This window comes from Dromiciops gliroides, chromosome 2 (assembly GCF_019393635.1).
Source record: "Dromiciops gliroides isolate mDroGli1 chromosome 2, mDroGli1.pri, whole genome shotgun sequence".
Taxonomy (NCBI): Eukaryota; Metazoa; Chordata; class Mammalia; order Microbiotheria; family Microbiotheriidae; genus Dromiciops; species Dromiciops gliroides.
In genome coordinates this window covers 267473891-267490944 of record NC_057862.1, presented here as the reverse complement: position 1 = coordinate 267490944, position 17054 = coordinate 267473891, and the positions used below count along the sequence as shown (strand labels likewise).

General features: G+C 39.9%; 1 protein-coding gene across 1 annotated transcript; it reads left to right on the top strand.

Annotated features, from left to right (window-relative positions):
- The first annotated feature begins 6507 nt into the window (after window positions 1-6507).
- On the top strand, window positions 6508-13258 carry BMP4 (bone morphogenetic protein 4). The gene is made up of 5 exons (XM_043986296.1): window positions 6508-6567; window positions 6687-6744; window positions 9572-9697; window positions 10830-11212; window positions 12208-13258. The coding sequence occupies exons 1-5, from the start codon at window positions 6561-6563 to the stop codon at window positions 13062-13064; spliced, it is 1431 nt and encodes a 476-aa protein (XP_043842231.1). The 5' UTR covers window positions 6508-6560; the 3' UTR covers window positions 13065-13258.
- Window positions 13259-17054: the final 3796 nt, after the last annotated feature.

Here is a 17054-nt window from a genome sequence, read left to right as displayed (position 1 = left end):
CACTAAAAAAAAAAAAAAAGTCTAAAAAAAAAGAAAGAAAGAATGGAGATAATTTGAGAACTATGGAGAAGATAAAGAAAAAGAGACCGAGGGAAAATTTATGTGAGAAATTTTTATCTCATGTTGTAAAGAAATATTATGGGGGTAGCTAGGTGGCGCAGTGGATAGAGCACCGGCCCTGGAGTCAGGAGTATCTGAGTTCAAATCTGGCCTCAGACACTTAACACTTACTAGCTGTGTGACCCTGGGCAAGTCACTTAACCCCAATTGCCTCACTAAAAATATATATATATATATATATATATTATGAAGACTATTTCATGAATAATGAATGTAGTAAGAATGTGTTAAAAGCTGTGATGTGAGAAAAATTAGAGGAGACAGAAGAAAAATAAAGACAACTTTTCTGCTGGAACTGTTTTAACCTTTATCTTGTAAAAGAGAAATCTTGGGAAAAGATGTTTCATTTATATCTTGAGTGTATTGAACATTGCTACTATGTTTCAGAAGAGATGAGAAGTCATCTAAAATTACAGTGATCATTGGAAGTGACACTGGTCTTTCTTATAGCTATAGCATTTCAAATTTTCTATAGGTAGCAAGGATTTTGTCCTTGTAGGTGGCTTAAAGAGAGGCAAAATAGACATCTCTAGCTTCCCCCCCCCCCATATCTTCCAACTCTTTCTACAAGGGAAAATTTAATTCCTGCTAATAGGGGAAGCAGAAGGTTTAGGCCAGAGAACACCATTCTGCTCTCCACAGAGGGAAGGGTTACTGTACTAGAGGTATATATTCCTGCTCCCTTAAATATTGTTCATTTGGGGGTTATGATTTGATTTGAGCTAACTTTTTATTACTTTGTCATTTGGGGGGATGGTAGGAGGACATCAAGCTCTATATACAAGGTTTCCTTGCCTAATACCAGATCCACAATGAACACATCTAGCAAACAGCAAGGAAACCCAGTCATCCAAATCATAACAAAATAGAAATCAAGGTATACATCAGATAATATATACCAGACAACAATAGAGTGGAAGGGCTCTCCCTTTGGGAGTGAGTTAATTCAGCTCAACCATTAGGGAAACTCTCTGATGTCTCTAGAGTAGCAAACTGGGAATGGGGACATGATAGAGACTGTCAGCTCTTGGGCCAGCTACTTCCATCTTTCCTCTCAAAGCTGGAAGCCTAAAGAGACTTGATGTCTGAAGAAGACTTGAAGTTTGAACTGTTGCTTGAAGAGTACCAAAAGGGACTGGCATAGAACTGAAACCTTCATCTGTCTCCAACTTCTACCCCACCCCTCACATAGGGCAGGGCATTCATCCCCACCAATAAAGAAAGAGAGTCCCATACTAATGGGCTTTGGGACAGGGGGTTGTACTTTTCCCCTTTATTTCTTTTTCTTCTTAAAAACAAAGCAGAGGAGGTGGCAGCTAGGTGGTGCAGTGGATGAAGCACTGGCCTTGGATTCAGGAGGACCTGAGTTCAAATCTGGCCTCAGACACTTGACACTTACTAGCTGTGTGACCCTGGGCAAGTCACTTAAGCCTCATTGCTCTGCCAAAAAAAAACCCCAAACCAACCAAACAAACAAAAACAAAACAGAGGATAGATAAGAGATTCATATCTTTAAAAAAAGTGCACCTGTGAATCATTTTTCTGTCAGATTTCTGGGCAGAGGAAGAATTTAGGACCAAAGAAGATACAGAGAGCAAAACAAAATGTAAAAGAGATCATTTTGACTATATAATATTAAACTTTTTGCACAAACAAAATTAATGTAACCAAGATTACAAGGGAAGCAGAAAACTGGGAAAGATTTTTTTGCAACAATTATCTCTGATAAAGGCCTCATTTCTCAAATATAAAGAGAACTGAGTCAAATTTATAAAAAGACAAGTCATTCCCCAATTGATAAATGGTCAACAGGCAGTTTTCAGACAAAGAAATCAAAGCTATTTATAATCACATGAAAAAAATGCTCTAGATTACTATTGATCAGAGAAATGCAAATTAAAACAACTCTGAGGTATCACCTCACACATATCAGAGTGGCAAGTACAACATAAAAGGAAAACATGGAATGTTATAGGGGATGTGGGAAAGCTGGGACACTAATCCACTGTTGGTGGAGTTGTGAACTGATCCAACCATGCTGGTTTATAGATCCAAAGGGCTACAAAACTGTGCATACCTTTTGATCCAGCAATATTACTGTTAGGTTTATATCCCAAAGACATTCCCAAAAAGAGAAAAAGACATATTTGTACAAAAATATTTATTGAAGCTCTTTTTGTGGTGGCTAAGAATTGGAAATCAAAGGAATATCCATCAATTGGGGAATGGCTAAACAAGCTGCAGTATATGATAGTGATGGAATATTATTGTGCCTTAAGAAATGACAATCAGGATGATTTCAGAAAGACTTGTATGACCTGATGTATAGTGAAGTGAGCAGAACCAGGAGAACATTGTGCACAGAGACAACAATATTGTCTGATGAAGAACTGTGAATGACAACTATTCTCATTAATACAATGATCCAAGACAATCCCAAAGAAGTAATGATGAAGCATACTATCCATCTCCAAAGAAAGAACTGATATTGATGGAACACAGACTGAAGTATGGTATTTTTCACTTTCATTTTTTTCTTTTATTCAAGTTTTATTGTACAAAATGACTAATATGGCAACGTTTTCCATAGTTACACATATATAACCCACATCGGATTGCTTACCACCTCAATGAGGGGGGAGGGGAGAGAGGGAAGGAGGGATAAAATTTAGAACTCAAAACTTTAAATAAAAATGTTTATTTTTTTTTTAAAGGTACCTATGACCTGCGAAAGATCTGTTAATTGGGAGTGATCATTGGGAAGTTAAGCAAAGGGGAAACAATTCTGATGTGTATGTAAACATTTTTTCTAATTATAAAAGTATTTTATTATTTTCTAATAGAGATAGTTGTCAACATTTGTTTTCATAATATTTCTAGTTCCAAATTTTTCTCCTTCCCTTCCCTCCCCCCTCCCCAAGACAGCAAGCAATCTGATATAGTTTATATATGTGAGATTTAAAATTGGATATTAGATCATAAATCTCCCCTACTTAACCTTTCCCTTAATTTATCTCCCAAACTAGTAAATGGAAGCAGCTTTTGGTTTTCTAGATAGACTAATGCCAATGGTAGAACATCAGGCCATTTCAAATGGGTTTCAGTACATAATTTGCCAATCATACTCTTAAGCTCTTTATTCATACGTTCGACTTGGCCTGAACTTTGTGGATGGTAGGGCGTAAACTCTAATCAGTGAAATGTGTGCCTTTGTCAGAATCGATGCGGGCTGGTGGGCCAAAACGAGGTACTATCTCTTCAACTTAATATGCAACGCACTATTATATTAATTCCCTTCAACTATCTCTTTAAGAAGAATTTTGGCAACAAAGGCAGCTGTGGCTCGGGGGCTGGGAAAGGCCTCCACCCACCGAGTGAGCTGATCAACTATAACAAGGCAAAATTTATAATGTCCTGCTTTTGGCATAGTAATATAATCAATTTGTAAGTGCTCAAAAGGTGTATATGCTAGAGGACGCCCTCCATAAGCTTTGGCCTTAAAAGCATACTGATTATAAGACTGACATGTGGAGCAGCCCGAGCAGATTCGAGATGCTGTATTAGTCACACCTGGTGCTATCCAGGTTCTCTTAATAGAGTCTACAATGCCTTGTGTACCAAAATGGCCTTTTCTGTGAACAGAGAGGCATACCTGGTGGTAGAATTTCCGGGGAAGAAATGGCTTACCTTCCGGAGACACCCAGATGCCATTGATCTGTTTCGCCTTAAATTTCTTTTTCCACTTTTCTATTTCAGAATCGTCATAGGTTAGGTTGGAAGGAATATCCTCAGAAGGTGAAAGGTTAAATACATGTTCAGGAGCTTCTAATGCAGCAAGCTTGGCTGCAGAATCGGCTCGTGCATTTCCCTTTGAAACAGGGTCACTTCGTAGTCGCCAAACTGTGAGATTTAAAATTGGATATTAGATCATAAATCTCCCCTACTTAACCTTTCCCTTAATTTATCTCCCAAACTAGTAAATGGAAGCAGCTTTTGGTTTTCTAGATAGACTAATGCCAATGGTAGAACATCAGGCCATTTCAAATGGGTTTCAGTACATAATTTGCCAATCATACTCTTAAGCTCTTTATTCATACGTTCGACTTGGCCTGAACTTTGTGGATGGTAGGGCGTAAACTCTAATCAGTGAAATGTGTGCCTTTGTCAGAATCGATGCGGGCTGGTGGGCCAAAACGAGGTACTATCTCTTCAACTTAATATGCAACGCACTATTATATTAATTCCCTTCAACTATCTCTTTAAGAAGAATTTTGGCAACAAAGGCAGCTGTGGCTCGGGGGCTGGGAAAGGCCTCCACCCACCGAGTGAGCTGATCAACTATAACAAGGCAAAATTTATAATGTCCTGCTTTTGGCATAGTAATATAATCAATTTGTAAGTGCTCAAAAGGTGTATATGCTAGAGGACGCCCTCCATAAGCTTTGGCCTTAAAAGCATACTGATTATAAGACTGACATGTGGAGCAGCCCGAGCAGATTCGAGATGCTGTATTAGTCACATATATGTACAATCACATTAAACATATTTCTACATTTAGTCATGTTGTGAATAGAAGAATCAGAACACAAGAGAAAAACCTCAAAAAAGGAAAAAAACCAGCCAAAAAGTAGGAACAGTGTGGTTCAATCTACATTCAGAATCCACAGTTCTTTTTTCTAGATGTAGAGAGCATTTTCCATCATGAGTCCTTTGGAATTATCTTGGATCATTGTATTGCTGAGAATAGTTAAGTCTATCACAGTTTATCATCACACAATGTTATTGATACTGTGTACAATGTTCTCCTGGTTCTGCTCATTTTACTCAGCATCAGTTCATGGAAGTCTTTCCAGGTTTTTCTGAAATAGCTTTATATTTGGTACAGCTAGCCCACCTTCCTGTACATTTTTTTCCATTAGTTCCCTTGATGTTCTTGACCTTTTGTTCTTCCAGATTAATTTTGTTATTATTTTTTCTACAAATAATAATTTTATTAATATAAAATAATTTATAAAATCTATAAAATAAAGTTTAGGTAGTCTGATTGGTATGGCACTGTATAAGTACATTAATTTAGGTAGAATTGTAAACGTTTTTTAAAATTAGACTTCTAGTCCTGCACTTTGAGTCACTTTTCAATCCTACTTGTTCTTTAAGAACTCCAGACTGTCACCCCCAAAATTAATGGCTTACTTCTGTATATCTGTGGGAGAGGGTCAAGGAGTTTAAGGCAGTATTGAGATCATTGTGGATGGCATTGTATACACTGTAATCTGTGATTTCATATATATTCACACAAATAAAAGCAGTATGGGTTAAGGGGATGGAGAGCACACCTGGCTCAGAATCAGGAAAACCTTATTTAAAGTTTAGCTTCCGACTTATCCTGGCACTGTAAACCTGGGCATGTTATGTAATTTCTCAGTGCTCCAGGAAACATGATGACTACAAATTATAAAAGTCACCTCTCTGAATTAATAGAGTTACCTTACTGGGAGCTCCCTACACCAGTTAAATCCCAGGCCTGGACATACACATACTTAGACAAATATGTGCATGTATATATAATACACATACATATAGATGTATATAGATGTCTATATACATAAACACATAAGCAAAGGCCTTTTCTTTTTCTTTTCTTTTTTTTTTTTTTGCAGGGCAATAAGGGTTAAGTGACTTGCCCAGAGTCACACAGCAAGTAAGTGTCAAGTGTCTAAAACCAGATTTAAACTTGGGTCTTCCTAAATCCAGGGCTGGTGCTTTATCCATTGCACCACCTAGCTGCCCCCTGCAAAGGCCTTTTAATAGACATGGTGGGGAAAGTTTTTTACGCTTCAGACTATTAGAAGTGACCCTTCTAGAAAACTGTTCACAGCTTGTTTCTCAGCATTTAGAAATCTTTTAACAATTTAAAGACAGCAAACTAATCCAACTGCTCCTTTCTACATAATTTGATTTTAGAAGTGTTTCATTATCTCTAATTACTCAGGATAAATTATGATTACTCAGTGTTTAATAATCAGTTTGAGTAGCAGTTACTCTAAACTTAAGGGAAGGCCAGACTCCCATGGGTATTTCTTGTGAGCAAGCAGACTAGTCTGTGCATGCTTTCTAGTACCACTGAACTTGGTCCCCAGGTGAGCTCCACAAGCTATATTAGAATGGAAAAAGGAGATTCAGAAACTCTGGGGTTTAGAATTAAGGCTGCTTTAGGAGGTTAGCTTGCAGGATTAAAGGATGTGGGCGGGCTCTCACTTGGAAAAAGGGAGGAGAAAAACAAGGAGAAGCAAGAAGGGGAGGAGAGGCTAGAAGAGGAGAAGGAGGGGTGGACCCAAGTGTGAAAAAGGAAAGAAGGGCAGGGCTGCAGAGAGAAAGAGAGGAAGAAAAGGATAAAAGAGGGAAGAAAAGGAGGGAGAGAAGCGTAGAGAAGACGGCAAATGTTGGGTATGCAAGACCATTTTACTCTATCAAGAATTGATTCTGCTTGCGTGGTGATTGTTTATCTCACTGATAAGATGATAATTAAAGGCTTTTTAAAGACTCTGCCTTTGGTTTCTGGACAGGTTTACTACAACCTTTCAGACAGAACTCCTCAAGATTCTGCTACTCTGAAAAGACACGGTAAGCAATAATAGGCTAGGGATATAGCAGGCACCAGGAAAAAGACTTCAATGAGGCTTCTAAGAAAGGGAGTGGGAGGAAGTGAGAGAGGGAAGGAGGGAGAGAGAGGGGTGGGGGTAGGTTGTGGGGAAGTTTTGTTCATTTCTTATTCCTCCCCACACAAGACTAAAGAAAATAAAAATGAAATGTTTAAATAAGGGATGATGACTCCAGCATATAATGAACTTGTAGCTGCAGAGTACACTTCTGTCCTATAGTTATAAGAAGAAACAGAATGAAACAGAATGGGGGAGATGAAACTCTTTGTAGGGGTTGCTAAATATTGCTTCCTGGAACCCAAAGCAAAGTATCTTTGCTCTGGGCTGTGGAAACTGCCTTCTCAATTGTGTTAGAGGAGTCACTGGAGAGAAAAGAGAGCTGAGAGTTCTGTAGTCCTCATGTAGGGTAGGGAATGTGGGCACACCTTATAGGGAACACCGATTCTGTAGTTTGAGACTGGAGCCATCTAGAGAGTTCTGAGCATGTCCATTTGAGAGCAGAGGAGAGCAAAGGAGAGAAGGAATTCTTTTGTGAAATTGGGAAGCAAGACAAAGATAGTGTCAGGAGATGAGTCTGCCACTGTCCTGGTAAATTCTTCTGAAACGAATGTGAGACTTAAAGCAGCAGGGATCACTCAGTAGTTCCCTCCATTCTTAAACTAGAAAATGTATGTTAGTGGGAGGCTCCTTACCCAAAGGAGCCACAGAGCAGTTGGGTTTTTTTCTTTTCTTTCCGTTGAACATCTGGGACTTAGAGGAGTTAGTTTTTCAAAAAGTAAACAAGGCGCTTGATTTCTGAAACTTCCCCTGAAAAATATCCTCCTACCACCACCAAAGAAAGGAAAGAGTGAGTTAAAGGAGTTTCCTAACTACATACACATATTTATTTTTAAAATATGATTAGACCTTATTATTGTTATAAAACACATACACACACGCACACACACACACACATCTTCCAGTGCTCCTGTAGTCAGATTTACTAGTGTTTTCAGAGAGGCGTTGCCTTGGAAAATATTTTTCTATTGCATAGTCTAATGCAGAGAATTTTGGCAAATTAGCAAAACATTTTTTTCTATTCTTCTCTACTCCTGTCCATTAGGATGATCTTGTCTACTCAGTCGAGTTATTCTAAGGGGCTTTTCAAGAATCTAGACTTCATAGGGAATTAGTTGCTCTATCCCTTTCCACTATTTATACTGAACCCCACTTTATCCAGGGAAAGTAAAGAAACCAAAAGGACAATAAAAGATTACTTATTCCTTTGGGTGTCTGCTTCTAAACTGATGATTAAAACTAGGTTCAATCCTCCAGAGAGCAATAAGAGTTTCAGTAAATCCGTTTCTTGGGTTGGAGTTCAGGGAGAGTGAATTGTTTGTTGTGAGATTCCAAGTTATCTGGAGCTATTTTCCTTTGCTCCAAAAATTCTGTTTCACCTAAGTGGCTCATGAAAGGAAAAAAAAAATGTTTTTTAAAAGGGAAGCAAACAGACTAAATTAGAGGGATCATGGAAGAGTTGAAGAAAAGGAAGCCAATAGGGAAACTGACAGAGAAAAGGAGAAAGTGAGTAGTACCACTGAATTGTTTGCGATGGAGCGGGTAGGGATTTATTTTTGTAAATGTTTTATTTGTAGATGTTTGCAGGAGAGAAATTTTTCACACCAAAAGCTGTTTCACTATTATTTAATTATTTGACCAGATGGGATTTATGCTGTACAATGAAGTTAGAGTATGAAAAGTCACCGATCAAGAATTGAAAAAGTTAAGAAACATTTCTGAAGGGGTGTGTTTTTCTGGGGGTTATGTCTAATTTAAAACTGGCTGGTGGTCCTGAATATAAACCTGGACATTGATGGGTTTTTTGTGAAAGTCAGTTTTACTGACTTTTTTGGATTCGGGGTACTCTTTTGCCAAGTTCAAATGAAGGAGGTGCCCTTAAACTATTTATTTAAGAATCCTTGTAATAAAAGAAAGTTGAGAAAATGGCTATTTCCCTTTTTAGTCTTCATATTCCCTGTCGACACTCCCAAGGGTCGATCAGAAACCTTTAGCTTGAAGCAGGGTGGTCTCTGAACTTGATGTCTGCTGTTGTTTGTGGTGATTTTTCTTTGGAAAGCAGTATTTGACTGTAACAGGTTTTCAGGAGGAAGTAGTTGCTGTGTGTATGTTCCTCCCTGTTTTCTTTTTTTAAAGAAACAACTAGCGCAGATCTTGTGATATAGATGACTTATGTCAATTGCGTCCAATAAAAGACGCAAGAATTCCAGAATTCCCTTGAGCTTCTTGTTAAAAGGCACAGACATAGAAGTGGGTTCACATTTAAGTGGCACCTCTGAACCTTTGGCCGGAGATTTTTCACACATCCTTCATACAATCTGCAGGTAGAGAGGATAGTCTCCCCCTTTCCCTTTCCTCCCAAGTAGCTTTTTCTCATCATTGCTTGAATTAGCTGGATTCTTAGCGCTTTGAACTGGAAGTTTCCCCTGGACTGCTCGAATTTAGTATACCCAGTGGACCCAGCTAAGCACCCAGCCACCGGCTAGGTTCCCGGAGTCGCTGGAGGCGCTGCGATAGACTATGGGGTGGGAAGGTGTACAGGGAGTGGAAGGGGCGGAGAGTGGGAAGGATAAGGGGGTGGGGGGAGGAAAGAATGACCCTTTTGCCTCCCGGGGAGGGACGAGAGTCTCAGCTCGAGGGGCGGAGACTAGCTTCACGTGACTTTGAGGGGCTGGAAGAAAAACAGATCCTGTCTGGTTGGGAGTCTCATTATATTCAAATATTCATTTTAGGAGCCATTGCATAGTGCCATCCCGAGCAGTGCACAGCCGTAGCTCCCCTGAGCTTTTCAAGAAAGTTTGTTCAAAGATTGGCTGTCAAGAATCATGGACTGTTTTTATATGCCTTGTTTTCTGTCAGTGAGTAGACGCCTCTTTTTTTTTTTTTTAACTCCCCCCATTAATTTATGCCCCAGCTTCTTTCTTTCTCCCCACTCTCCCTTTCTTCAGTGTAATAATCTCTATCTCTGATATGCATTATTATCGTCCCTAATTTCTTCGCAGCCTTACGCTCTTCAGCTCCAAATGCAATTTAAGTTGCCTTCAAATCTGGTACTTTTCTAAGAAGGGAAGCGCAAGTGGTAGGGAAGGGAAATGGGGGGGGGGGGCGAGGAGGGAGGAAGGAAAACCGAGCAGTTAGCCTTATATTTATCTCTCCTTAATTTTTCTCCTCTTTGTGGAAAGCCCATCATTTCTCTGTGTGTTCAGAGTGGTTTGTCAAAGCAGTTCGAAGGGGCTGGGGAGGAGCCCTGTGCTCAGTCCTCTGAAGAGTTTTATCGGGAAGCGATTAAGCCCTTTTTTCTGGTCTCTTAAAAACACTTAAGCCTCAAAATAAACAAACAAGGCTTCTAGTTCGCTCCAAAGCTGTTTTCTCTGTTGGTGGAACTCTTTTGCCGCATCCTTTGATTCCACCCCTCACTCTCTAAGCCTACCACTCCCCTCAAACCCAGTCTTAATCAGCGGGTTGTTCTGTTGCTGGGGGGGGGGGAGAGGGAAGGGGGGGGCGGAGGAAGAAGAGAGAAGAGGGAAGGGGAGGGTCGGAGGAGAAAGGGAGGCCGGTGGCATTTCTCACACACACACACACACACACACATACACACACACACACACACACACACACACACACACACACACACACACACACACCCCTCCAAACCCTTCAATGTTAACTGTTTATCCTTGGGCAAGCCAAGTTGAGATCATGGCTAAGATAGCAACTGGGATAAAAAAAGATTAACAGAATGGAGGCTATTCGATTTAGGGTTATTTGACTGTAAACAAGTCAGAACAAGTAATTACAGGGCAATTCCTGCGTTCAGACCATGCATGGCTGCAGCTGATCCGGAGTAGGGGGAAGGAGAGACACAGACTTTATCTTTGGACTGGTTATTAATCTTGGCCGCCATTTATGGGCATATATGTATACACAAGTACACATTTTCATCTTTATTTATTTTATTAATTTAACCCTCCACCCTTTACCCCTCCCTAGAGACACCATGATTCCTGGTAACCGAATGCTGATGGTCGTTTTATTATGCCAAGTCCTGCTAGGAGGCGTGAGCCATGCTAGTTTGATACCTGAGACGGGGAAGAAAAAAGTCGCCGAAATTCAGGGCCACTCGGGAGGACGCCGCCCTGGGCAGAACCATGAGCTCTTGCGGGACTTTGAGGCTACGCTGCTGCAGATGTTTGGGCTTCGTAGGCGGCCCCAGCCTAGCAAGGGCGCTGTCATCCCCGATTACATGCGGGATCTCTACCGGTTGCAGTCTGGAGAGGAGGAGGTGGAGAAAGAGCAAATCCAGAACATCAGCCTGGAATACCCAGAGCGTCCTACCAGCCGGGCCAATACCGTGAGGTGTTTCCATCACGAAGGTCAGTCTGAATGCCCTATGCCTAGAGATGGAGAAAAGAAATTATGCTCACTTAGTTAAGAGGAGGGAGGGAAAAACAAGAGAAAAAGTATGTATGTGAACATTTAAATAAAAGCCCCCAACTAGAGTCGACTTTACCTGTGCTACTGTCTAGTTTAAGTGTAAGATAATAATGGAATACTAGAATACTTCTCTAGACACTGAGAGAGGAAGGAGGTTGAGGGCATTGGAAGTGGGGAAAGAGAGAATGTCATCATTGGAAAAAGTTGTCTGACTCCCCTATTATTTATCTTTCCTCTCCCTGCCCCCCCTTTTCAAAATTATCTCTGTCATCTTTTCAAGCAGTTTTCTTTTTTAAAGTACCGACTAAATGCAACACTACAGCTGCATATTTGTAAAGTTTGTTCAATAGGGGCCTTGTAATCCTATCTGAATGGTTTCCTAGTGGATGTTTCCTTTCCAGAGTAAATCTCAAGTTATTAATCCACCAACATCATTACAGCATTGGAATTTATTTTCCCCTCTGTAACATGATCAACAAGGCTTGCTCTGTGTTTCTTAAATCGATGGGGAAATGTTTAGCAGTACTGGAAAATTGAAGCAGAGTGGTGGTTTGTGTATATTTCCTTTCACCTCTTGCTGTATCTTCCCCACTTGAAAAAACACTTGAAAAACAAATGAGCAAATGCTAAAGCATGGACACAAAGCCAAGATGTTTTTAAAGGAGAGTCTGACCATGTTGGAGTAAGGGGCTGACACATGGAAATTATTAGAAATATAAAGGAAGATGGGAATTTCTTTCTGTTTTTGGTGCTTGATAGTTGTGTTTTTGCCTATTTGAGAGTTGCTGGTTTAAACTAAACACCTAAATTTATGTCCCTAAAATTCAAAGTTCAACCCTTTAGTTGTATTTTGATTTTTCTCTTGATTTCCCCCTCTCTCAAGAAATAAAAACAGTTAATGAACTCTGTTTTCCTTTTCCCCTTCTGTGCCTAGAACATCTGGAGAGCATCCCAGGGACCAGAGAAAATCCTGCTTTTCGTTTTCTCTTTAACCTCAGCAGCATTCCGGAGAATGAGGTTATCTCTTCTGCAGAGCTTCGACTATATAGGGAACAAGTTGATCAGAGTCCTGATTGGGAGCTGGGTTTCCATAGGATCAATATTTATGAAGTCATGAAGCCCCCAGCAGTGACCATGCCAGACAACCTCATTACTCGACTACTAGACACCAGACTTGTCCATCACAATGTGACTCAGTGGGAAAGTTTTGATGTAAGCCCTGCAGTCCTTCGATGGACTCAGGAAAAACAGCCCAACCATGGGCTAGCTATTGAGGTAACTCACCTCCACCAGAGACAGACCCATCAGGGTCAGCATGTCAGGATTAGCCGATCTTTACCTCAAGGGGGCGGGGATTGGGCCCAATTCCGGCCCCTCCTGGTCACTTTCGGCCATGATGGTCGGGGACATAGTTTGATCCGTCACCAAAGAGCCAAACGCAGTCCAAAGTACCATCCACAGCGGCCCCGAAAAAAGAGCAAGAACTGCAGGCGACATCCCCTCTATGTGGACTTCAGTGATGTAGGCTGGAATGACTGGATCGTGGCTCCCCCAGGTTATCATGCCTTCTACTGCCAGGGGGACTGCCCCTTCCCTCTCACTGACCACCTCAATTCCACCAACCATGCCATCGTTCAGACCCTGGTCAACTCAGTCAATTCTAGCATCCCCAAAGCTTGCTGTGTGCCCACAGAGTTGAGTGCTATTTCCATGCTGTACCTAGACGAATATGACAAGGTTGTACTTAAAAACTATCAGGAGATGGTGGTAGAAGGATGTGGGTGTCGCTGAGACTTGGGCAGCTTTCGGTGGGAAGGGGAGAGGATACACACATGCACAAACACACACTCCCCCTCACCCTCCCACCCAACCACTTACCCACACAGACTGTTCCCTTATAGCTGGACTTTTTATCTTTTTTTAAAAAGAAAAGCAACACCCTAAACATTCACCTTGACCTTATTTATGACTTTACGTGCAAATGTTTTGACCATATTGATCATATATTTTGACAAAATATATTTATAACTATGTATTAAAATAAAATGTCATTATTTTAAAGGTAAACTTTATTAATTTTTTCAGTAAACCTGCCTCCCTCTTTTTTCCTGCCCCATATGTTTGGGATAGGGTTTGTGTAATTTGTGTAAGACCAAAGTAGTAGGGTAGAAGAAGGGTGAAGAAAATCTTGTGTTAGGGGAAATGAATTGTGAAAGGGCAATGAATTGTTTGGCTCTGAGAGAAAAGGGAATTATTTTTATTAATGAAATTAATAATTATGACATTTATATAGTGCTTTATTTACTCTTTATAAAGCACTTTTCTCACAACACTGGGAGATAGTAGTGCAAAAATAGTACCCCAATTTTAAAGGTGAGGAAACAGACTCAGTGAAGTTGTCTGAAGTCACACAGCAACCCTTTCAAGAACCCCTGGTGGAGTTTGAACCCAGACTTTCTGACTCAAGTTCAGTATTTTTTCTACTACATTATAATCACCTAGTTAGAAAATTTTCTTTTCTAAAAAAAATTTTTTTTAAACATGCAACTTTCTTTTATATCTTTTTCTTTCCTCACTTAATTTGTTTGACATCCCTGGGAGAAATATTGGGACAGAAGGAGATAAAACATCTAGAACTCTGTTTTTTCTTTATATAGCTCTTAGCTTTGTTCAGTCAGGAAATCTTTTTCATACTTTGTAAAGCAGTAACAAGTCCTAAATACATTTTTGCATTTTAATGAACATATCAACACCTGTAATTTCTGTTAATTTACTTAAAGGTCTTTTCCATGAGAGAAAGAGGACTTCCTTCAAGGAGACATACTACTGTGAGATTGTTAGAGAGGCAAAACTGTAGGGAGTTAGGGAAAGTTTCTCCCCATGATAGTATTCATAGCATTTTAGAAGCATACAGTACTAGATTGTGAAGAAGTTACTTAAGTCTTGAAGATATGGTTCCTGTCCCTTTTATGACACCACAGCATGTTTCCTACTATTCTTGATTGTGGCATTCTTAAAATGAATTCTCATTGATTAATTTTTCATAAGATTGGGGCAGGTAAGTGGTGCAGTGGATAGAGCACTGGCCCTGGAGTCATGAGGACCTGAGTTCAAATCCAACCTCAGACACTTGACACTTACTAGCTGTGTGACCCTGGGCAAGTCACTTAACCCCAATTGCCTCATCAAAAAAAAAAAATTTTTATAAGATCATAGGCCATTTTTAGAAAAAATGGGCATTGTAAAATCAAATAATTATAATACCCTAAATCCAAAAACATTGGGAACCTTTTTTTTAAGTGGAGAATTGCTTTAGCAATCCTCCCTACCAGATCTCTTGTTTCCCTTTTGGCTCAAGGAGATTCTAGGAAAAGCCAGATAATCAAAACTGTTACATCCTCTTCCCTCCTCAATCCTTTAAAACTTAATTGGAGCTGGTTTAGCAGTTTAGCAGATCATAAAATCATAAAAATCAAGGAGCAGATAGCAGAAGTAACAGGTATTAATATATTAAGTACAAAAATGGATCTAGGCCTTGTTATTGTTTTTCCAAGTGTGAAAAAGTTTTCCTTCCTGAATTAGGAGAGCTTGGTATAGGGTTGAAGATTAGCTAGTTACACCCCTGGTAAAACTTTTTAAAAAGCAAAGGTTGTTTGTTGACCCTGGAGGTGGTAAAGATACATTAAAGTCAAAAAGCAGCTTTTTCTTTATTACCTGTGCCATAGCATTTTACTTGCCCAGTAGAAAACATTTGTTTACAGCAGGGAGCAAGAGTGGAAATGTCAGGCAAAAAGCAGCTTCAAAAAGTATGACCTCTGGCAGCAGAGAAAAGAGCTGACTATGAATTCGACAGAACTAGCTTTGGTAGTTGAGAGTTGACTTAGAGGAAGCATATCCAGGGAGCTCAGTAGAGGAACTCACCAAGCAGAGACCTTACAGAAGTACTTGAGTTGTTTTGCCAATACATATACCTTATAGCCATTTCTTTTGGAATAAGTTAACATATCTTTCCTTGTTTTCTCTGCCTCTAGAGTAAGTGATTATATTAACTAAGCTGGGGGAGTGAAGGATTCTCTTCTGCCCTCCCTACTATATGTAGATTTCCTAAAACAGAACATGCTACATGTCAGACATCCTACTAAGTGCTCTACAAACATCTCATTTGATCCTCACAACAACCCTTTGAGATAGGTGCTATTAGCCCCATTTTAACATTGAGGAAACTGAAGCAAACAGATTAAGTGACTTGCCCAGGGTCACAGTTATTAAATGTCTCAGGCCAGATTTGGTCTTCCTGACTCCAGGTCTTCTGCTCCATCCACTTCGCCATCTAGCTGCCAGAAATAATTATAGCAACAGATTTGGCACTAAGGCCTCTCTGGTTTGTTCAAAGGGAAAACTAAATTTGACCATAATAGAGGACTAGCTTAGTGCCTTTGGCACTAATTAGGAAGAATAAAGGATTAGAGTGCTGGACTTGAAGCCAAAGAAGGCTTGAGTTCTAATGCAGCCTCAGATATTTACGGGCCTAAGCAAGCCACTTAACATCTTAACACTTAAATCCTTGTTAGCCTCAGTTTCCTCAATCATAAAATTGGGATAATAATAGCACACATTTGCCAGGATTGCTGTGAAGATCAAATGAGATAATATTTGCAAAATGCTTAGCACAGTTCCTGACATAAAGTAGGTGCTTTAAAATGTTTCCTTCTTTTCTCCATTAGGTATTTCTCCTCAGCTAAGAGCTGGACTAACTCCAGGAATTATTTTCAGTAGACAAATGTGAAAAAAGATATCCAATCACCCATCCTATCACCAATAACCCATTCGGCTACTGGAATTTAAAACTTAACTGCATTTCTTTTGTGTGTATCTTTATGTAGCCAAGGTTATGTTTTGGGAGTAAGTTATGGGGTTTATTTGTGTATAGGGAGTGGAGGATCGAAATGAAGAGGGAAGTGCACAGGGGAGTAGTTTTGTATGGTCATGGTACAGAGTTGTGTGATGATGGGTATCGATTCCAAATGAGTGAATATTTCTTAAATTTGTATATAGTTATATGTATCTACCATATGTGGTGTATTTATGGCATATATATATATATATATATATACTTACCCATCCATGTGATCTTAAGGGGAAAAATGGGGAAGTATGATTTATTTTTGTTTGAAATTATTGAAGCCTTGCAATTCTCCAAAAGGAGCTGCTTAGTTGAAACCAATAAAACTAGAAATGGAAAGGTTGCCAAAGCCTCAGCTCCCTGCAGAGTGCAGGTGGAGACAACAGAGAGCCCCACTCAATACAGCATTAGGGTTCTCTCAAAAAATCTCTGCAAAGCCATTTTACCCCTCCCCCTTTTCTTTAATAAGAATGGAGCTTGAATAAATGTTTTAAGGAAAGCTGAACACTAGTTTTCAATCAGTTCCATTGTCTGATTTCCAACACCTTTCTGAAATTTACATGTCGCTGAAAAAGTCTGGCTTTTCCCTTTAGTGCTTGAACTAATCTGAGGGCCCAGCTATGTTTAAGGGTCAGTCATATTGTAGCCTCCCCACTCCCCCTTCCCATTCTTCACTGGCTTGTTTTCAGTAATGGATAATGTTCATTTGTTCAGCCAAATATTTGGTATGGGGAATTTGCCGTGAAATTCTGTGAATAGTTAAGAAAATAGTCCCAACGCCGCAAACGTCAGCATGAAAACCAAACTGCTAGTGTGTTTTTAACCCTTTGAAGACGAACCAATGTACAATGCAAGGCAAGGTACGGCGTTGGTTGGAC

What these genes read in the sequence shown, in the direction of transcription:
- BMP4 (XM_043986296.1), top strand. An exon ending in TGCTACTCTGAAAAGACACG is followed by an intron (nt 6,745 to 9,571) that starts GTAAGCAATAAT and finishes TATTCATTTTAG; the next exon opens with GAGCCATTGCATAGTGCCAT. An exon ending in GAGGTGTTTCCATCACGAAG is followed by an intron (nt 11,213 to 12,207) that starts GTCAGTCTGAAT and finishes TTCTGTGCCTAG; the next exon opens with AACATCTGGAGAGCATCCCA.